Genomic DNA, 21717 nt, shown 5'->3' with positions numbered 1-21717 from the left:
TTCATGCCAGCATGTGTTTTATTGAGAACATATACTGTAAGTCTATGCAGTAATAATTTAACAAATTAAAAAACACTTGGCAGACACGATTTCTAGCTTATAAAATAAAGCTTCAAAAATATCATGAAAATGACCAACTAAATATATATTCATGAAAATGCTCTAGAATCATCTTCCATCTGAACTGTAAGAAAGAACTAAGAACTAAAGGATCAGAGATGTTTCTCATCAGTTAATAAGTCTTGCTGAAAAAGTTAGGTGCGTGATCTTCAAACTGATTGAACTCGTCGGTTCCAGCCACAAGGACAGTTGCAGGGAATGTTCTGGGACGTTCAGGATCCTGTAATTAAATGTCACATGTTTAGCTGATTTAAAAAACTATTCTGTCATAGAAACAGGAATACAGTGCTGCAATTCAAGAATAACCAATGGTAGTTAATGGTGATTATGCTTCTGTCTTTTTGAGAAGTAAACCACAAGCCTCCATGCAGGTGATTAACTAGAAATGACTGGCCCTTCAGCAAAATCTTTTTAGGTCCTGCAAACACCAAACTTTAGAAAAGAAGATCTGATTTGCACCCATACATTGTAAATGTGCCTCCTAGCAACTACTGGACCTAATGTCTTTATACATAAGCCTCTATTTAGACCACATGAATTCTTTTTACATTTCATTTTCTATTTTTAATAGTTGCTAAGATATTGGAAGTTTTAGACTGCTAATACCAGGCTTGCAGCTCACTGATTGGCAAAGGTATTTAACCCTAGGTTTATATACGTTTGCTAACACTGCATCCCTAAAAGAGAGCTGGTCATCTGAAAGTATTAGTATATAAAGCTATATACTTTATACAACATACTTTTTATAAAGAAAAAATCTGGGAAACCAGAGGAAAGTAAAAGTGACCAGAGGACTTCATTTACTTTTTTTTATAATTAAAAGTTGTCAGAGAATGTTCTTCAATACTCAAATTTGCTCATATTATTTGTTTATATGGCCAATAGCTTCTGAAACTTTTGACAACAACAACCTGTTTTAGTGCATTGATGATTATGAGTTCCAAGCCTACACAAATACTCATTTAATAATGTAAGTAATTACTAACTGATGCTGGGTAATATACTGTATGTAGTATAACTATAACATCATGAATAATATTTCCTGCTAGACATCTATATATTGATATATATATATATATAATATTTATTCTGTCTGTACATCCATTTGATCTTGGTTTCTCACCTTGACAGGATATGCAGTTGTGGGCACATAGCGGATGACAAACCCACATCTTCTTCTCTCGGACATGTTGGCTTCACTGGCATGAACTGTTAGTCCGTCATGGACCTAAAATCATAAAGTTTCAAAAAATGTTCACCCTCCTGTTATTTATTACAACACAGAGAAACACTAAAAAACATAAAAGATGTTACATTTATTCTTAAAAACTCTTTTAAATTATATATAGATGGCACGAAATATGGAAGGGGATATTTACAATTTGCACTTTGCACACTGCATAGAGCATTTGGGTGTCAATGAAAAACAGTGCAGAGACCTGTGGAAATTTTTTAAGCAGAAAATGGTAGATTGTAGATGCTATAGTTTCTATTTTTATAAAGAACCAGTAACTTTTAAAATACTTTTGCACTTACAGACATCTGTCCAGCTTTGAGGGGACACTCAACCATATCCTCCACCTGCACCAAGTGTCTGGGTATTTCCTGGTTTGTAGTCAGCAAGTTTCCTGGGATTTCTGCCACTCTATGTTCCAAAATGCCTTGTTTGTGACTTCCTATAAAATGAAGATCAAGCTGTTAATAAATTGTTTGTCCTACATACATACTGTCATTTTATTATGTTGCAATTTTTAGCAGTTCATTTTCCATTTTAATTTATACGTAAGTAAAAAAAATAATACCTGGAATAACTTGCAGGACTCCATTTTCTGCATCCACATCATCAAATGCCAGCCACACAGAAGCCACGGGACCTCCTTCAAATCCCCAATACCTGGAAGGATAAAGGGAACCCATTACTGATCTGTGCCATTCATTAATACTGTTTATATACATTGGACAAGTTCCTTGATTTGGTTACTAAATAAATCAGATTTCTATATACTCACTTCATGTCCTGATGCCAAGCAACATATGGAGCAGTGTTATCTTTGTGGGGGACGTCAGAGGAAGGGTATTTACAGATAAACCTGGAGTCCAGGAGAATAACGTTGGGTCCTAACACAGCAGTGATTGTGTCCAGTAGTTTGGGATGAGCAGCCAGATTCATCACCCACTCATATTGCATGTGGGTGTTGTGCAGGTTGTACTGTGTGTATTCCTTGCCTGTAAAATCAATAGAGATCAATAGAGAATAAATCAAACTTTATAACCAGCAGATAAAATACTCTTTCACTATCATCTACTGTATCTATCTATCTATCTATCTATCTATCTATCTATCTATCTATCTATCTATCTATCTATCATCTATCTACCTAGAGAGAGAGAGAGATCATGAGAGCCATGAATAAATATTTAAGATAATATACAGTAAATAATGATCTGATATGGCAGGTAATTAGTATTAAATATGCAATGTACCTGGGTACCTTACGTAATACACATAATTCTATCTATTAACAAAAATACTGTGTTTTATAATACCATCATTTTCCAAAAACTTTCCTGCAAAATTAACTCAAGACTTACCAAATGTGTCCTCTAGTTTTGCATGTTCCTTGTAGGCCTGTTGGAGCTCTTCCTTCCCCAGAACATCAATAGCTGTCAGGAAGCCTGTAGCATCATAAAGAGCCTTTAGCTGTTTGGCTTCTGCATTCATGGTTTATGGAGAGGATTTTCTGCTGTACAGTAATGCTGAGATGTATCAGTGATGTAGTACTGCCTGGCTTGTGCTCACTCTGGCTTATATACACAGTCTAGGGTTGGCCGGTAAAAATTATACTTTATGCCAATGTTATTAATAGGAAAAAAATGGTAAGAATGCAGGAAGGCCGGTATTTTTTTCCAGAAAAGGTGGCAACTCTAATACAGTCACAAACTGCAGTACTTCCCCTGGGTTGTAAAAAAATTGGCTTATTTCCTTCTGAATGGCAGACACACATTGGAAATCCTGAATGATTGTGCAAGGTCGGAGAGACGAGCAATTAATTTCAGTGTGTGATGTAATGATCTTGGTTGAATAATTATGCTAATCCACTTTCACTATTGTCAGACTGCCTCAACCTCTCATAAACAAACTTCTTTACAGGATGGGGCGATGGAATATGGAGCAATTTGTCATAAATTCTTTCTTGTCACTTAAAAAAAGAACATTACTCCTATGAACTAAATTCATTAATTTTATTAAAATCGTACATGTACTTTAAAAATATGTTTCAGCCTCAGTGGCGTAACTACCGGGGGAGCAGGGGGTGCGATTGGACCAGGGCCCGCACCCCTCCGTCAGCTTGCACGACACTGACTTCTTCAGGGTTTCCGGGCATACGGAGGGCGGCAGGGGCCCGGCTGCACATCCCCCACCAGGGCCCGCCCCCTCTAGTTACGTTACTGTTCAGCCTCCATTAGAAATCTTATTTACATTACAATCCCATTTCATTTGGTAACATGTCCTGCAATATCTCTACAATATATAGAATATGTTCTAATTTAGGAGATACACTACTCATTGTAATCCAAGGGGCTTATTTATGAAGCACTGATCACCTATTTATAAAATACATTTTGCTCTATTAAGTATATTTTATATCACCTAAGACTTAATTGTACTCATCTGACTTACGGTTTATCTTAGTAAAAGGGGGTAGTTCATATCTGATTCATTTCTAGTTTTTGAAGCATTTCATTTCCTCTGCCTCCAGTGTCGGACTGGGCTGGTGGGCCCCGGCCCTCATGGGCCCCCACCGACCCTGAACCCCCCGATCTGCTGGCCCCCCAAAGAAACAGTTTACGCTGTGCGCAGGCATTCTCGCAGGTCACATCAGTTGCATGTACGCACAACCTTTTTCACGTTCTTTCCTGCTGCGACCAGCATAGAACACAGTGCTTTCAAATATGGATCACTCACCCCAGCAGCGAAAAAAAATATTGCATTGTGAGGCTACAATGTTATTGTTACTGTTTATTAATTATCTTATACTCAGACCCTCTCCTACTGTTCCCCCAGTCTCTGTAGTGTTGTTTCTAGTGTAAATTCAACCCATTCCTAGCTTCTAAAAAAAAGGTTGAATGCAAATTTTACTATATACATCATATTAATTATTTGAAGGTGAACTACCCCTTTAAAGATGCAGCTTATGGTAAAACCTTAATGCTTTCCTGACAAAAGTTTTCAGAAAATTCTCAGAAACTCACTGGAGAAAAATAATAGTGATGTCACATGAATAGAATGGAATAGAATAGAACAGAAATGGTAACAGAATTAGCAGAGGTGTAACAAAAGTGCGCCGGGCCCCCCACCAGAAAATGTTTTTGGGGGGTCCTGGCGAATAGGCGAGCGCATCAATTAAAATAATTAGAAAGCAGTGGGAAGGGAGATTTGAAGGCTATGGAGGAAATAGTCTGAGTCCCCCTTTTCCCTGGGCCCCCTGGGAGTCTGCTTCCTCTATAGTTATGCCACTGAACATTAGGTCATTAGAGTTTAATGATCAGCCTAGGGCAAGCTGTGTTGCGGAACAGAAAAGTGTATTAATGACATCACAGATTTACATGCTCTAAACCTACATCTATAAACCTGAATTACCTGCTTTTACAAAACCAACTGAAACTTCTTAGCTATACCTATTTCCTATGGAAGCAACAGTGGTAGTTCCTGAATATTTAGCAATATAATATTTGTCATTTGTGTTTCCTCTATGGGCAGATCTGTAGTGTATCTCTGCTGGGTGAGGCTGTTTCTATGATGACAGAAAGGTAAATTCCCATTCACACCATCACACCACCTGTGTCATGGAATAAATGTTACAATAAGCAGCACTGAAAGCTCATAAGCTTCCTTTAACAAGGTGTTTGGCCATAGACCAGTTATTTAGAAAGCTGTGTATTGTTTAGGATACATTCATATCTAATTTCATTTATACGTAAATATACAGGTATGGCATCTGTTATGCAGAATGGGTATGGGATCTATTATTCTATTATCCAGAAGGGCAAATGGAAATATAGTCCTCCCCTCACAGCTCTCTCTGCCTCATCCCAGATTGCATGAATGGGTCCCCCAGAATCTGCTCCCCCATACTTCTTTAGCAAAAGAAGACTAGTGCTACTAGCCACCATTTTTGATCATGTGACATCCTGTGCACAGACCTCCAGCAGTGATCACCAACCAGGAGCATATACACTCTAAGATGGAAGAAGATAATTTTTCTGTGTTGAATTTTGTATTGTATTTATGTTGTGTTTATGCAGTTGTATGTTGGAAACAGGATCAGACTGGGGGCTTGGGGCCCACCAGGGCTACTGCCCCGGTCCCCCCTCCAACCCCCCCTGCTGCTCTGGCATGCCGCGCTTGTGCATATGCACGCGGTGCTTGGTCTGTGTGTATGCGCATGGTGCCACATCAGTGTGCACGTGCTCTGTGCCACTAAGAGGCGGATCTGGGCCAGCGGGGCCCACAAGAACCCAGGGCCCACCAGGTTTTTCCCGGTGTCCCTGCTGGCCCAGTCCAACACTGGTTGGAAAACACGCAATTTGAAAGAACATTGGGAATTGTTTAGTATTTAGTATTTAGTTGCTTTTTATTCTAACACATCAGTAAAATACATACTGTACTCATATATTGCTTCTCTTATAGTGCCATCTTTTTTATTCTGTCCCCATCCAGATGGTAGTTATAATTTGTAATTTGCAGTTTTATGAAATCATACCTTCCCCTCTCCATCTTTTTTATGCTCTTGTGACTTGTTTTTGTCATCATCCTCTTCATCTATTACCACAATGCTCCAAGCTCCACCAAGATCATCAGTAAAATATCATGAACTTTATATTTGTGTCCTTTTGCTTTAGCCATCCTTATAGGGGATGGGTAAATGGTCTTTCAGTTTACTGTGTAGTTCAGATAAAGAACATTATTACTGAATTATTCTTTTTATCTAATTAATTACACAGACTTTGTTCTGCAGGTATGCTCTTAATATAAGTCCTGATTTCCCATGAAATCATCAACTGTTAGTGAGAAACTCTGATTCCTCCTTAATTGCCACTATAAACCACAGAGTATGCATCACTCTAGGACAATCTTTCTAGGGCTGCCCAGGTTGTTTGATGGATTAGTAATATTCTCTGAAGCAGTAAATATCAGAAAATAAAAAAGAGCCTCCCTATCCGCTCCCTATCCAGTCTAGCACAGTGCTGTGATATGTGCATGCAGCACGCTACACATTCTATTATGTAATTTCTTTCTTAGATTAAATCTAATGTATGAAAGTGTGGGGTCACAGCTGTTCCTGTTCTGCTTTGTACTTCTGTAGCTGCTCTCTTTCAATATAGAATTATCTTGTCCATAAAAGACTAGTGCCAAATTGGTAAATATGTTGTCAAGTATGTCCCTATCTAATGTAAGTAGCTCAGGTGAGAAGCCATATTCCTCATAGAGGGAAAAGGTATAGCACTTGGTTAGATGAAATAGGCAGGGGGGATGCTGATAGGTTAGCCCTAGTTATATCATCTCAGAAGGACCACAGTTGTAGCTACACCCCTAAGCATTACAATACAATCCTTGCTCATCTACTTGATACACAGAAATCCCTCAGTGACATAGAGGGAAAAGTGTTATTATAAGTAAATGGGAGACAGCTTCTGGCATTCTGAGACATCTAATTTATTAATTGACTGGGTCTCATTTACTAGCGCCCCTGCTGCAAGCACAGAAGCATCATGGGCCAAAAAATAATACCACTTAATGCTCATTCACTTTAGAATTGTGGCAGGGTCTGCACTTTTCTCCTGGAGTGCTCTGCACTTTGTAAGAGCCCAGAGTAGTTCTAATAACCAGAGTTATTTCCCTTCTCTGTGGGAGTGAGCTGAGCTTTCTTTTTATGCACAACAAGAAACAGGTTAAAACAGAGCCATTTTTTGCACATACGAATTAAGAGTGAGAAGATTCTTTCTAAATGAACCTAAATGTAGTTGTAGCTTTCAGTATATTGGCAACAAAAAAACTGCACAATCAATATTGCAAACCTCACTGTGTTATTCTTCCATCCATTAAAGGACATTTGTGATCAATTTTTGAATGTTGCAAAATCCAGTCTCCTCCAGAAATACAGGTCTGTCAGTCCCTTGGCTTGTGTTACAATTTTTAGGTTGCCAAGTGCTTTAACAGGGGTCAAAGAATGATGCATCTTAAGTCACACTGATGTGTCTGGTCATTAGTGAAATGTGAAACTTTTGACAACAATCTGGTAGAGCATGTTCCTATATCAGTATTAAGTCCTGTGAGGCATCTATAGATTTATTTAGGTATTGCTACATGAACCACTAGAGGTGGCGGTAGCTGATTGGTTCCCCTGCATCAACAGGTGGTCCTTGCAGCAGGGACAGAAGTAAATGAACCCTCATATAAAGCATATTAGTACAAACTCATCAGTAACTGTATTACCTTCTGGCAAGTTTTGGTTGCATAAAGAGCAGGTTTACTGCCAAATAGAGCCTCATGTAGGCTGCCACACGGGGCTACTAATTGCCAATCATATCCCATATTTTGCACCCCCAGATTTTTTTTGCATAATTACATTTTTTACATTTAAATGTGGCTCACAGTTAAATAAGGTTAGGGACCCCTGATCTAGGGGAAGCTTTTATATATAATATATTACAGTGGATCCATATAAAAATCATGTGATTTTGAATACTGATAACACAACACCAGAATTACCAAATGTGTTCACAGGCTTTCAATTTTCCTTGCAGGCCTCATTGTGTTGCTCCTTCCCAAGATGACCAATAGCTGCCAGGAAGCCGTTTTCATCATAAAGATTCTCCTGCTGTTTGGCTTTTGATTTAATACAAGAATATTTTCTGATGTATAATAATGCTGAGTACAGACATGAAGACCACCTTTCCTGCCCTGCTCTTTACCTCTCCTACAGTCATTATTACACTGTCTGTTACACTGTTACACTGTTCTCCAGAAAGGGAGATTCTAAATGACTGCATTTCCTGATGGATGCCAAGAATAAACTGGAAATCATAAATGACTATAATTATTCATAGTAATGAAACACCTTGAATCATGTAAACAACTTGTTTTGTAGAAGTATAATTCATCCACTGTTATAGGATTGCTTCTTCCTTGTGTATGGGACATTAATCAAGATATAACTTTCCAAAATCCTCAAGCCATTTGTTTCTATGATTTTAATTATGTACATTTTAGTTAATAAATTGTTAAAAATATATTAACCTGGTCTACGTGGTTTTATTCTATGTCTATTTAGCTATATGATATAATTGTTTAATGGGTATCTTAATAATTCAGCAGTTATTTTGACTGCCCTTTGCCTTATGGTTTGGCAGGGCTCATTTTAAAAGCTGGAATAGGCCTAGATCTCCAAAGCTGCCTCAATAACAGATGCACTTCCATGAACCCATTACTTTTAGGCTTGAACCCTAGACTATTGGTGTGAGAATGATTGTTTGTGTTACCTAGACTTTACTTTACAAAGGAATGTTCAAGTGAATTGAATTCTCTTCCTCCAACTGCATTTCTTTCATGGAAACAGGCAATAAAAGTCTTGATTGCAAATATATAATATTGAGAGATCCTCACTTTATTTATAGTGGTGGGGGTCAACCAAACAGGAGAACAACTCGGCCTACAACTAGCCCTCTTATCATCTAGCCCACTTATTACTACTAATTATATGAGCCCTATAGGGATAGCTGACATCTTTATCAATGGTGTGGGGAAATTCAGTGCCTTCATATTGAATTTATTGTCTGGATATTAGATAGAACTAATCATTGTCCTTGTGACCGAGAACCTCTTATTTTCATAAAAAACTTCAAGGATCCAGTGTTTATGCCAAGATTTAGGATTTATTGAGCAAAATAGCAAGAACAGTAATAATTTATTCTTTTTTTTAAAATAACCGAGAAAAAACCTCAACACTTTTAAATAACAAATAAAATACATTTAAAATAAAAATTGGCAAGGTAAGGCAACTCCCTTGTAGCTTCAAAAATTTCCAGTAAACATCCAATACAGTACATCAATGCGAGCATTCAACAGATCACAGAATAAAATCTGTCTTTACATTCACTACCATAATATAAACCAATGCCTCTTGTTTATACAGTACAGATTATGCCAAAAAGATCAAGAATTTTTTTTCCTTTTGAGTTGTAAAAAAACACAAAAATATGGGACAACTAAAGAGTTAAAAGGTCTTGGTAAAAAAGTTTGGAGTGTGGTCTTGAAAGTTCTTAAACTCATCAGTTCCAGCCACAAGGACAGTTGCAGGAAATGTTCTGGGACGTTCAGGATCCTGTGAAATGAAATGAATCATGACTTGTTTAGCTTGTATAGGTATATGAGTTTATTGTCAGATTCTAACTACAGAAACAGTGTGAATAACAGTGATTATCCAAGTCTAATCATGCCTCTTCCACCTTCTATGTGCTAATAAACATTCTTTCCTATGTGTTAACTTTATGGTTGTCACCTCCTGACAACAATGGGCTTTTAGGTCCATTTACAGTATCTTTCACCTTCTGTCTGTATTTCTGTCTACTTTTATTCTCTCACCTTGACAGGATATGCAGTTGTGGGCACATAACGGATGACAAATCCACATCTTCTTCTGTCTGACATGTTGGCTTCACTGGCATGAACAGTCAGTCCGTCATGGACCTGAAATTATAAAATTAAAATGAATTACCTCTGTCATATGCTTTTTCCAGTAAACTATAGATAACCCCTTCCAGTAATTAGGGTTTCTTTACTGAGTCACGGAATTTCATCTGAATCCTTGACCCTATCCCATGTTGGAAGTCATGTAATGCTACATCACTGTTATAATTTGCTGCCCTTGGATATTTCACAGTCCCATTGAATTAACAACCCCACTTTAAAATGTTGCCCAGTTAAACATTCTTGTTTGTGGAATATTGTTTATTGGGTTGTTGACATAAAAGGACATAAACTTGAGACATGAGACAATCATCTATTTACATAACTAGATGCAATTTGAAATATCTAAATTCCATTCAATACACAGTGCCTATGCTACATATTTTTTTTCCATATAATTAACCAGCAGTTTTAAAATACTTTTGCACTTACAGACATCTGTCCAGCTTTGAGGGGACACTCAACCAAATCCTCCACCTGTACCAAGTGTCGGGGTATTTCTTGGTTTGTAGTCAGCAAGTTTCCTGGGATTTCAGCCATTCTATGTTCCAAAATGCCTTGTTTGTTGCTTCCTGTAAAATGGAGGATTAACCATTATTAAATTATCTATATAATAGATGGTTGCCTGAACACTGATATTAACATTTCTGATATGCGGTATAACAAAAACACAAATGTGTAACTGTAAATATAGTTATAAGTAAAAAAAATAATACCTGGGATAACTTGCAGGACTCCATTTTCTGCATCCACATCATCAAATGCCAGCCACACAGAAGCCACGGGGCCTCCTTCAAATCCCCAATACCTGTAGAAATATAGAGAACCCATGAGTGCTCTTTATGTGGTGTATAACCAGGGGGCTGATTTCTAACTAGATTTCATACAGAAAAGAATAAATATTTCTCTTCACTCACTTGATGTCCTGATGCCAAGCAACGTATGGAGCAGAGTTATCTTTGTGGGGGACGTCAGAGGAAGGGTATTTACAGATAAACCTGGAGTCCAGGAGAATAACGTTGGGTCCTAACACAGCAATGATTGTGTCCAGTAGTTTGGGATGAGCAGCCAGATTCATCACCCACTCATATTGCATGTGGGTATTGTGCAGGTTGTACTGTGTGTATTCCTTGCCTGCAAAATCAATATCAACCCTTATAAATCAAGGGGACTGGACATGTTATATCTAACCAGCAGATAAAATACTGTAATTTGTTTATTTCTCTTTTTCTGCACTTATATATCACGAAAGCCATGAATAAACTGTAAAATATATGCTTACAAATGGTGAGTAGTTAAATCATGAAATAATAACTTGTGTCACATGCATTATAGGAATACAGTATCAATATATTACTTTTCAAATACTTTCAAAATAATATAAATTATAACTGGATGTGGCAGGTAATTGGCTTTAAATTGTGATTTGAAATGAATATCATCTCTGTTGGGTTTACTTTATTTAATGTACTCTATTCATTTTAGAAATATCATGGTTTATATTTAGTATAGATAACATAACTCCATACTTACCAAATTTGTTCTCCAGTTTTGCATGTTCTTTGCAGGCCTGTTGGAGCTCGTCCTTCCCCAGAACATCAATAGCTGTTAGGAAGCCTTTAGCATCATAAAGAGCCTTCATCTGACTTGCTTTTGCCTTCATGCTTCAGAGAGTGGATTTGCTGCTGTACAGTAATGTATCAGGGATGTAGTACTACCTGGCTTGTGCTCACTCTGGCTTATATATACAGTTACATACTGCAGCCCTTCCCCTGAGGATCATTTTTAGAAACTGGTTTATTTTATTTGTATTTCCTTCTGCATGACTAACAGAGAGTGGAAATCCTGAATGATTGTGCAATCGTGTAGAGAGGATCAATTAAGCTCAAGGCATGATGTCATGAACGTGTTTATTTGAAAGTTTCCTTCTTTAACTACTGTTTGACTAGCTTTTCATAATAAATGGGAATTTCACCAAAGGCTGGGTTGGTGGAATGAGGAAGAATGTCTAAATAAATTCAATTTAGATAGATAGATGATAGATTGATTGATAGGTAGATAGATAGATAGATAGATAGATAGATAGATAGATAGATAGATAATAGATTGATTGATAGATATATAGACAGATAGATAGATGATAGATTGATAGATAGATAGATAGATAGATAGATAGATTGATAGATAGATAGATAGATAGATAGATAGATAAATAGATAGATAATAGATTGATTTATAGATAGATAGATAGATAGATAGATAGATAATAGATTGATTGATAGATAGATAGATAGATAGATAGATAATAGATAGATTGATTGATTGATAGATAGATAGATAGATAGATAGATAATAGATTGATTTATAGATAGATAGATAGATAGATAGATAGATAATAGATTGATAGATAGATAGATAATAGATTGATTGATAGATATATAGATAGATAGATAGATAGACAGATAGATAGATGATAGATAGATAAATAGATAGAAAGTATTAAAGGGGATCTCTGCCGACAAACAGTTGTGTTGCATAATGAAAGAAAATGTTATTGCAATTAAAAGCAGTGTTTGCTCCTTTCTGTCTCAGAGCTAGGTACGTGAATCAGCTGTGTCTGTTACATTGGTGCTGGAGTCAGAATCACCTGTATAGAATAAGAACAGGCAGCTAGATTGTCCCTGGATTTTTTAATACTGGTAATTTTAATATACAGGTATAGGATCTGTAATCCAGAAACCAGTTATCCAGAAAGATCTGAATGATGGGAAAGCCATCTCCCCATGACTCAATTTCAGTCAAATAATTATATATATTTTTTACATTTTACTTTTTCTCTGTAATAATAAAACAGTAGTTTGTACTTGATGGAGCTAAGCTGCAGAAATTCATATTGGTGCCAATACACCTAATGTATAATGTTCCTAAAGTATGGTGATCCAAATTACAGAAAGATCCATTCTCCATATCTTTAAGGCTGTCTCTTTGGCTCACAAGCCCCAAGGCTCAGGGCAAATTTGCCCAGTGTTTATAAATAAGCCCCACAGTGGTTCCACACAAACTGAGGGCACACATACACACCAGGTTACCATCAGCCAATGAATGAACAGAGCTGTGTCTGTTACTCCCCCTCGTCTCCCTTTATCAGTTAGAAATTGCATTATTTCCTGTCACGTCATTAGTGAATGACTCCCTAGGGCCTAGGTCTAGTGCCTAGACCCCCACAAAATGGCGTCTTAAGACGTGCAATACTTCTTCATATTTGTATGTCAGTTATATCAAATTGTTGTTATTGGTTACTCATTAGGTTATACATTACTTGGTCAACTTTTCCTTCAGAACTTCAAGGTCTCTAGTGTAAGTGCCCAATAAAGTTGTAATAATAATGGTAGAATCCACTGTTTAATCGCCCTATAATGTGATGCTTTCTGAAGAATTTCAAAAAATACACAAGAGACACACAGCCTTTGTATCAGATTTACCAGCATTTCCCAGGCAGCATTCAGGGGCACCACACAGAAAAAGAAGAAGCATAATACAGCTCCATCAAATGGTTCATGTGCTGAGAGACAAGGAGAAGGCATTCCCTGCCCCACAGAGCTCACAATTAGATGTAGACATATAGTTTGTCCTGAAGCAATTTTACTTTATTTCAACACGATTCTCACATTCTTACCTCAGCAAAGAAATGCTGCATTTATCCCTGTGAAACCCCCTATTATAACCTAAAGTAAGCCTGACAGGGTCTGACACTGTTTTTATTACTTCACTACTGAATATAAAGCCTATTAATAGAAAGCGGTGTGACAGAGCTGTACAAGCCTACTCTTAATTACATGGAGAAGCCACAGGCAATGAAAGAGTGTGAACAAGTGAATAAGTGGGGCGGTGCTTGTGGGTGTGTCCAAGTGCCGATATATAAAGCAGGAAATGTCACCACAGAGAAGTACTCTGCAGCTGGCTGTGGAGTTGAATTTATTCAGCACAACATGACTGAATCCAGTGGTAAAACAAAGTCCCTTCACGCCAGTATCGGCACTCTGGCTATTAGCGCAGGTAAGGGCCAACTGCTCAGGCTGCCCTGCCATTGTTATTTACGTATGTGGTGATGCTTTGTCCTTGTATTAATATGTTTCTCATAAATGATGTTATAGGCTCATTTTTATTGGCCATAAACTACTACAGCTGGACGACGGCAACCACAGTTATACCCAGCACAGCCCTTGGCATTCTCCTTCTGATTGTAGCTGCCATTCTGGCATATGTGGGTAAGTACAGCAGGGTAAATACACCCATAACTATGTTACATGTATAGCACTGAATGCTGTTCTGATATACAGTTAGGAAAATCATTTATTATAATGTCATAAGTCATTTTACAGGCAGGTTTTAGATGAGTAAAAGATTCATTACTATTACAGCTCTTTGTTTGATTAGCCCAGAAATGCTGTTGTTTTTTTGACCCTTATAAAGAAATACCGGTATGACACCTGTTATCCAGAATGCTTGGGACCTGGGTTTTCCTGGGTAATAGATCTTTCTGTAATTTGGATCTTCATATCTTAAGTCTACTTAAAAATCATGTAAACTTTATATAAACCCAATAAGGATTATTAAGATTTATTATAACAGAGAAAAAGGAAATCATTTTTAAAAATATGCACTATTTGAATAAAATGGAGTCTATGGGAGACAGCCTTTCTGTAACACTGAGCTTTCTGGATTCTGTACCTATTGTATATATTATCAGCTGTTGTTTTTTTGTAGGTAATCTATATGTTCACTGTATACATCCATTTATTGTACAGTGTCGAGGAATATGTTGGCACATTGTAAATAAATGTTGATACTAATAACTACATATTTATGTGTTTTAAATAATGTGTTTTAAAACAAGCTTAAATGAGATCTACACATATTTAAAGGTTTCAAGAATTTTTGTAACTGCAATTCAAAGAAGCATTTTTATAAAATAATTCAACTGAATATTTTTTTAAACTTGAAATGATGTAGCAGTCAGTTCTCCTCCAGGTCTGTTAATCAGCTGGCTTTCGCTCCATTGACTGAGGAGTGACGTCCATAAGTGCCAGGCAGATACTGCTTTACGCAGCAATTACAACAATTATAAATCATTTAAGGCAATGGAAAATGTTAAATGTACATTGGAAAGTTTCTTACAGTTGCATTATGTTTTTGGGTGGAGATCCCTTTTAAATAGAGTTGTCTTATTTTTTGTCACACTGTGAGCCACTTGCCCCAATACTTCCATAAAACATCCTTTCCATAAAGTAAAACAACACACAGAAAATATGTAGAGAACTGGAAATGAATGGGACATGTAATCCCCCCCACAATATACTGTGTTCTAAAAGGCAAATGCTGTCTGTTAGAATATTAGTAAATAATCTTATTTCTGTTATTATTTGCCTGTACTTTGGTACCCTGACACTGATAAAACAATCTTTCTCTCCTCCAGGAATTCGAAAATGCAGGACAAACGCTTCACTGTGTGTGTTATTTTACTGGACTGTGTCAGCTCTGTGGTTCAGTTCTGGAATCAACTTCATATTGGCAGGAAATAATGTGTTCTCCAATACTAACCTGAACACTGTGTCCACTCTGAGTGGAACCAACTTTCCACTAGCAGGCAACCCTGACATGACCAATGCCAATGTTCCTGGGCTAATAGCATTTGCTGTGGGCCTGTTTATTATTGGCATTACGGGGATACTTCAAAATGAAACACCTCTTGCTTTGATGGCAATTGCTCTTTCTCTTTCTTCTATTCATGAAACTGTGTTGCTTTATAAAGTCAACTTTGGTGCCTCTGCTATAGCCTGTAACTATCTGATTGTCACTTTAATTGGGCTGTACTTTGTTGCAGGCAGAGTAGTGTCCATTCTCAGTAAGGGGCAGTTTAATCTTCCAGGCACAAGCCTGACTGAGAAAGCAGATCAGGAGCAAGGTACAATGAAAGGATTAAGTAGAATAGAATTTGAGGCTACATACCTTCTCCTTAACATGGTCTCTTCCAGTGTGTTTGCCTGCAGACTTCTGGGTATAACCAATAGTCTGTTTGTTGGACAAGTGCCATGGCTCTGGACAGCAGCAGTTTTCCAGACTGCCATTTGTATTTTGTCATATCGCTATTACAACATGTTAGATGCAACCACAGTTGCCTTTTTCTCCATTCTGAGATTTGCAGAGGGCTATTCGCTACTTTATCAATTTTTTAACACTGGCGAGCCAAACTTCCCTCTGCCTTTCCTGATTGTTTTTGCCGTCCTGTTTTTCATCCTTTCCCTTTTCACAAGTTTAAAAAGTCTGATAGATTCAGGATATTTACTCCTGTTTGTTGCATATTGCATTGCGTTAGCCTGCAGTCCTCAGGCCTTTTTTCATGGTGGTTCACAGGGAGTTAATGTTGCAATTTTCTTGTTTTCAGCAATTCTTCTCCTAATTAAATTGTATAACTCTAAATCATCAGCTAAGATTTGCATTGGGGAGGGAATTATAGAGAAACTTTTTGCAAGAAATAGCTTTTTCAAGTTGCGCCAAGGGAAAAGCACTCCTGAGCCATTCCTTGGTTTTTCAAAGTACGCAGATGCTGATGTCCTTGCTCATGCGTGCAGTGCTCTTGCTGCTTTTGCCATGACAATGCCAGGCACCTCTAGCACACCTCTGCTTACAGTTGTTTTGCCGTGGGTTGTGGTGGCTGGGGGCATTTATCACCTTATTTGTGGATCAGTCGCCTTCTCTCGTGGTAAGACACTTGAGAGTAGTGCTTTTATACTTTATGGAGTCATGTGGGTTATTTGGGGACTCACACGCTATGGTGGCCTGTATGGAACAAGCAGAGGTTTCAATACTGCAGTGGGAATTATAAGCTTCCTCCTCTTTAATAGCTTCATTGTCTTCAGTACCCTTTTCCTTACAAAAGCATGGTTTGCCTATTCTCTAACATTTCAGCTTATCCTCATCAGCTTTCTGCTAGATTCCCTAAATGCTTTACCTCAAGGCTATGATATTGCTATTACTATTATCTTTGGCCTTGTAAGCTTCTACTGCTTCCTTGCTACCTTATTTAATAGTGTTTTTGAAGGTCCCCAAATACCAGTTGGCAGCCCTTTTATAAAAATCAGTGGCTTTTCAAACGATAAATCGAAGTGCCCTCACGTCGTCTCTACCAGAACAAGCTCCGTCAGACAAATAGCAGGTATGTGTCTGTCCATGCATTTAATATTACTTAACAATATCGACATTTGGACTGTAGATTGGGAAGGCTTTTTTTAATTTGCATTTAAAAACCTTTATATACTCAAGCAAATTTAGGGGCTTGGTTGTTGTAAGGGACAACTTGATAAAATAGGGAAAATAATCCTTTTACTCCTTTGTCATTATACTAGACAAACTCAAGGTAAATTAAAAATAGTAATTGGTACTAACTTTCATTATGAACACTATGAAAAAATTGATGAAATCAAACTTTGATAAATATGATACTTGTTTGTTTTAGATTAAGCTTAGGAGAAACAAATTAACCCAATAGTAATAATTAACTTTCCAATGTGACCCCCGTTTTGTTTTAGAGATCATGAAGAATGGAGGAATATGTGGAATTCCAACTGATACGGTCTATGTTCTAGTGGCTGCTTGCAACCAGCCTGATGCTGTGGAGAAAGCATACAAGTAAGTGGGATTATTGCAAATTCAGTTTATGCTAGTGTTCTTTCTAAAGTAGGGTAAGAATTGTGTGTAGCTAGGGTCTCGACTTATTTAGTGTGTTTACCATCTTTTATTGTCTACAAAAAGCCAAACACCTAAGTAACCTAAATCTTTATTTTTGTTTCTCTGTTACAGAACAAAGTTACAAGCTCAAGACCGGCCCATGTCGCTTTGGATTTCAAGCCTAGAGCAACTTGCATCAGCCAAACATTTATTTAGCCCTCTGTTATGGGACTTTATGCAGAAAGCGTGGCCATCCTCAATCAGTTTGGTTATACCTAGAGGTGAGAACATGAACATTTTTTGTCAAAAGTTTTCTTGCATCATATGAAAAGGTGTTCTGACATCTTTAGTTACGTGGATGGAACAGGAATTTCTGGTTAAAAGGTAGAGTGAAAAGTAGAACAAATCAGTGGTATAGGGTTTATCATTTGAAGCTGCTGTTTTTTTTACTTTGGCCTTTAGAGTGACTAATTCGAATATTGTAGTGAGCTTGGATACTGGGCTTGGATTCAGGGAGGCAAAATCTCATATAAGGCCATGTGACTCATAGCAAAACAGTCTATTGACTTTGATTAAAGAGCTGCACAGATCTAGGAGCTTATGATGTTCTGAACTACTGTAACTTTTTGCAGCATGTAAAAAAGCAACGCGAGGCATTTGTGGGGAAGGAACGCCCAGTACAGGGTCTTGCAGTCCTTTTATTACTGTGAGTGGCACTAAAAATTCGATTCTGTAAGGCATCTACCAGTATTAAAATATACTGCTTCTTGAGGTGCTCAAAGTGTCAGTAAAAAAATTCTCTTGTTGGTGAAGGCAGCAACAAGAAAGAGTATTGTGTGAATATTGTGTCTCCTAGTAATTAATTCATGCTTAAAATTTGCTATAAAAAAATACACAAATTTCTTTTACAGGGCCATGGCTGGAGGTCTTGGGTGCAAAAGAATCTTCCAAATACATAGGAACTCCTCAGAGCATTGCCATTCGGATCCCAGACTGCACTGTTACTACTCACTTGATAGATATGGTGAGAGAAACCACATTTTTAAATGGAAACCAAAAAAAAATAAGTGAAGAAAATAAGTTCTCCTCTTGTGTAATATTATTGCAGAAATATTTCCCATAAATATACCTCTATAAATGGCTGTGCCTATGAATGTTACATTGCTATCTATTTGGGATTATAGGTGTTATTGGTTGAAAGCATTTGGGAAACCTTGTTTTCGTCATTTGCTACCACACAAGACTGGCTAATAAGCACTATGTAAATACGCCAAACAAATAATGTAATGTTTATACTAAAAGAAATAATTTCTATACAGGTGGGACCAATAGCAGTTACATCAGCAAATCCATCAGGAGAAGCAGATACAACACACCATAACCAAGTTTTTGCCAAGTTAGGAGATAAGGTACAGTACAATATGACTTCTGTGGCATAGTTATAGAGGAAGCTGACCCCATGGTGTGGGGGGCTGGGATATGGCTGGTCCAGGGAATGGGGGGCCTGGACTGCAGGGTCAGCTTCCTCTATAGACACCTTGCTGTAGAAAAATCTGGCCACCCTCTGCCTGAAATGGTAGGTGTGCGAGTAGGTGCACAAGTTCGCATGTGTGAGCTGTTGAGGAAGGAGGGCAAGAAGTGAGTTTCCCAGCTAGTGGAATTGTAGCTCATAGGGATAACAAACTAGACTGATCTGTAATAACTTTTGTATTTCAGGTAGATGGTGTTCTCTGTGATGGACCCTCTCCAGAAAACATTGCTTCCACTGTGGTGGACTGCACCAAGATTGATAGTGGAAACCTTGGCTTTTTCAGAGTTGGCATTGTGCCTAAATCCCAGGTAATGTATGCTTCCCTCCAAATTAAGGATACTCTTTGCACACCATCATTTACACTAGATTGTGTTCTTTGTGAGTCATAAACAGAAGTACCACTGACTTGAACCAATGCCTTTTTTTGTTGGGATAATAAATCTATTTTAATACATGCTCTTCAAATATCTACCTGGTATCCATTTATCATTCGAAATAGGGAATGGTGGTCTATTTTAACCAAAAATGTTCATTGCATTTGTTGATTAAAATTTTACTCTGCATGACTTGGCAAAGTAAATACTTCTCAGAGCTGAATTTGATCATTTTCTGCTGCTTGTATTAAAGTACCAGGCAATTAAGATTCTAGCCCAGCTTTATTGTAAATGGACAGGTAACAAATGTGTGATCAGTATATATTTTACTTTTTATTCACCATTCCACGTTACATTTGTTACAGGTATTACAGATTTTCGAACAAGTTAAGAGTAGAAATACATTTGGCTATGAAAACAGTGCTTTTGTTGGCTCCACTGACCAACTGGACAATTCTGCTGACAATTCCAACCCAGAGTTATATGAAGAAATTGAAGCTAAAGAGACCACTGACCAACTGCAGAATTGTGATGGAAATTCCAATCCACAGCCCAAAGCCTACGTTAATGGTGGATTTGCATTAAATGAAACAGATTTGAAACTTTGATAATGGTTAACTAAACTATGGTGTCTCTTAACAATAGAAAAGCTTCTTAAATCACTAAGTGTTTTTGTACATACTGTATTTATAAACTGTATGAGTTTCAGTATTTATTAATGCTCTTTTTTTACATTGCTCATTGGCATATTTATAATTGTTACTATTTTTGATAAAATATAAAAAATGTTTTGTAAATATTCCTGACTCTTTTGTGATGATCTCAGTGGTGTTCTTGCAAGCTGTGCCATTGTGTTGTATCAATGGCTTCTTCTGAATATGCTTTCTTGAGTGAATATATATATATAGCTAAATGGATCAGCTTGCTGTTTAGGGCAGGCTACCACAATATTCTTCACTGTAATAAATAGTTGTGGGTCTTCTAAGATAAAGATTAAGAAGTGCTATTCTAGGTTTTCTAATTAATGGGTAATGGTAGCTCCAGAACTCTATCACCCATTGTTCACCCTGTGGCTAAGGAAATGGAGCTAACCAGTCAGGTGTCACTTGTAAAGTTAGAGGATCTCTAATTGCTAAGGCCCAAAGCTGGGTCTGCAACTACCGCTCTTCACACATATTACAAATAGAAGGTAGTAGTTACAACATGGAGTGCCAATTGTCATTTCAGACTAGGTTTAATAGAGAACAGGAGGCAGCAGTGCTACACCACATACAACCTCCTGTATTACTTGTCACAGGTGTATCTGCTGAACTATTTCCCTAACTGACTTGTATTAATAAGATATCAAACGATGAAATATGGGGCAGCTATGACACTATCCAGAAAGGGTTACAAATTGTATGTTTATTAGGGAGAGTAACTGCATTTTATTAATATTGGACTTTTTCTATCTTCATCCTACAAGTATAACAAATTAGTAATGGTAAAGACTAGTAAAGTCTTTACTCCCAGAATTGCTGGTTTTATAACATGCATATAGCCCTAATTTAAGAACCCAATTTCCAAATTGTGTTCTGGCCAACCTCACTGGTTTCGTTACTCTACACGTCCTGCAGTTCTACTAAATTCATTAAAGACTGGACAAAATGCAATATTACACATTGTTGTAGAATCTCTGCTTCTCAATAACTGCTTTGCTTAGCAGGTTGGAATGTAAAGTGTGTTCTGTACATTCTTAGACAATGCTGGAACATCTCTGGTACTTTGTAGAACTGTGCACTCAGCTGTTAATCTTATAGTAAACCTCTAGTGAACAGTGTTCTCTTGGGTGGCTGCAGTGCGCAGCATATTTCTAATAGGATGATTATTTCACTTATTTTATTTTGTTTCAGTGCTATCAGTGTGGAAGGTAACCTCACCATAAGTTTACATAGTTAAGTTGGATTGAAAAAAGACAAAAGTTCATTAAGTTCAACCCTCCAAAACAAACCCCAGTACACATATTTATACTGACTTATCTATACACACACATAATTATATATATATATATATATACATATATATATATAGTCAACTACAAGAGGTCCTCTGCACTCAACCCATTATCAATATATTTAAGACAGAGACATTTTGTGCATACTGCTACTAAAAAATGCCTTACCCTTTAAACAACACAGGGATTGTTTGTCCATATATTGCAAACATAACAATCC

The 21717-nt window shown here is 37.3% G+C and overlaps 3 protein-coding genes across 3 annotated transcripts; 1 reads left to right on the top strand and 2 right to left on the bottom strand.

The window, feature by feature from the left end:
* Window positions 1–2866, bottom strand: phyhdla.2.L (probable alpha-ketoglutarate-dependent hypophosphite dioxygenase-like gene a2 [provisional] L homeolog). The gene is made up of 6 exons (XM_018229776.2): window positions 2713–2866; window positions 2130–2346; window positions 1923–2014; window positions 1657–1796; window positions 1244–1348; window positions 1–340 (listed from the first exon to the last, which is right to left on the bottom strand). The coding sequence occupies exons 1-6, from the start codon at window positions 2840–2842 to the stop codon at window positions 233–235; spliced, it is 792 nt and encodes a 263-aa protein (XP_018085265.1). The 5' UTR covers window positions 2843–2866; the 3' UTR covers window positions 1–232.
* Window positions 2867–9037: 6171 nt separating this feature from the next.
* Window positions 9038–11632, bottom strand: phyhdla.1.L (probable alpha-ketoglutarate-dependent hypophosphite dioxygenase-like gene a1 [provisional] L homeolog). The gene is made up of 6 exons (XM_018229778.2): window positions 11405–11632; window positions 10789–11005; window positions 10588–10679; window positions 10304–10443; window positions 9767–9871; window positions 9038–9506 (listed from the first exon to the last, which is right to left on the bottom strand). The coding sequence occupies exons 1-6, from the start codon at window positions 11532–11534 to the stop codon at window positions 9399–9401; spliced, it is 792 nt and encodes a 263-aa protein (XP_018085267.1). The 5' UTR covers window positions 11535–11632; the 3' UTR covers window positions 9038–9398.
* Window positions 11633–13692: 2060 nt separating this feature from the next.
* Window positions 13693–20289, top strand: satpa.L (succinate-acetateTransporter Protein gene a [provisional] L homeolog). The gene is made up of 9 exons (XM_041572700.1): window positions 13693–13927; window positions 14026–14139; window positions 15348–17087; window positions 17461–17560; window positions 17732–17880; window positions 18511–18623; window positions 18919–19008; window positions 19316–19438; window positions 19870–20289. The coding sequence occupies exons 1-9, from the start codon at window positions 13708–13710 to the stop codon at window positions 20110–20112; spliced, it is 2892 nt and encodes a 963-aa protein (XP_041428634.1). The 5' UTR covers window positions 13693–13707; the 3' UTR covers window positions 20113–20289.
* Window positions 20290–21717: the final 1428 nt, after the last annotated feature.

Source organism: Xenopus laevis, chromosome 8L (genome assembly GCF_017654675.1).
Source record: "Xenopus laevis strain J_2021 chromosome 8L, Xenopus_laevis_v10.1, whole genome shotgun sequence".
NCBI lineage: Eukaryota > Metazoa > Chordata > Amphibia > Anura > Pipidae > Xenopus > Xenopus laevis.
Note: the sequence above shows the minus strand (reverse complement) of the source record. Positions and strands in the feature narration are given on the sequence as shown.

What these genes read in the sequence shown, in the direction of transcription:
- phyhdla.1.L (XM_018229778.2), bottom strand. Translation starts at nt 11,534, where the DNA reads ATGAAGGCAAAAGCAAGTCAGATGAAGGCTCTTTATGATGCTAAAGGC. An exon ending in AAAACTGGAGAACAAATTTG is followed by an intron (nt 11,006 to 11,404) that starts GTAAGTATGGAG and finishes TTGATTTTGCAG; the next exon opens with GCAAGGAATACACACAGTAC. An exon ending in GCTTGGCATCAGGACATCAA is followed by an intron (nt 10,680 to 10,788) that starts GTGAGTGAAGAG and finishes ATATTTCTACAG; the next exon opens with GTATTGGGGATTTGAAGGAG.
- satpa.L (XM_041572700.1), top strand. Translation starts at nt 13,708, where the DNA reads ATGGAGAAGCCACAGGCAATGAAAGAGTGTGAACAAGTGAATAAGTGG. An exon ending in TGCCATTCTGGCATATGTGG is followed by an intron (nt 14,140 to 15,347) that starts GTAAGTACAGCA and finishes TCTCTCCTCCAG; the next exon opens with GAATTCGAAAATGCAGGACA. An exon ending in GCTGTGGAGAAAGCATACAA is followed by an intron (nt 17,561 to 17,731) that starts GTAAGTGGGATT and finishes TCTCTGTTACAG; the next exon opens with AACAAAGTTACAAGCTCAAG.
- phyhdla.2.L (XM_018229776.2), bottom strand. Translation starts at nt 2,842, where the DNA reads ATGAATGCAGAAGCCAAACAGCTAAAGGCTCTTTATGATGCTACAGGC. An exon ending in AGTCCTGCAAGTTATTCCAG is followed by an intron (nt 1,797 to 1,922) that starts GTATTATTTTTT and finishes TTCATTTTATAG; the next exon opens with GAAGTCACAAACAAGGCATT. An exon ending in TCAAAGCTGGACAGATGTCT is followed by an intron (nt 1,349 to 1,656) that starts GTAAGTGCAAAA and finishes TTATGATTTTAG; the next exon opens with GTCCATGACGGACTAACAGT.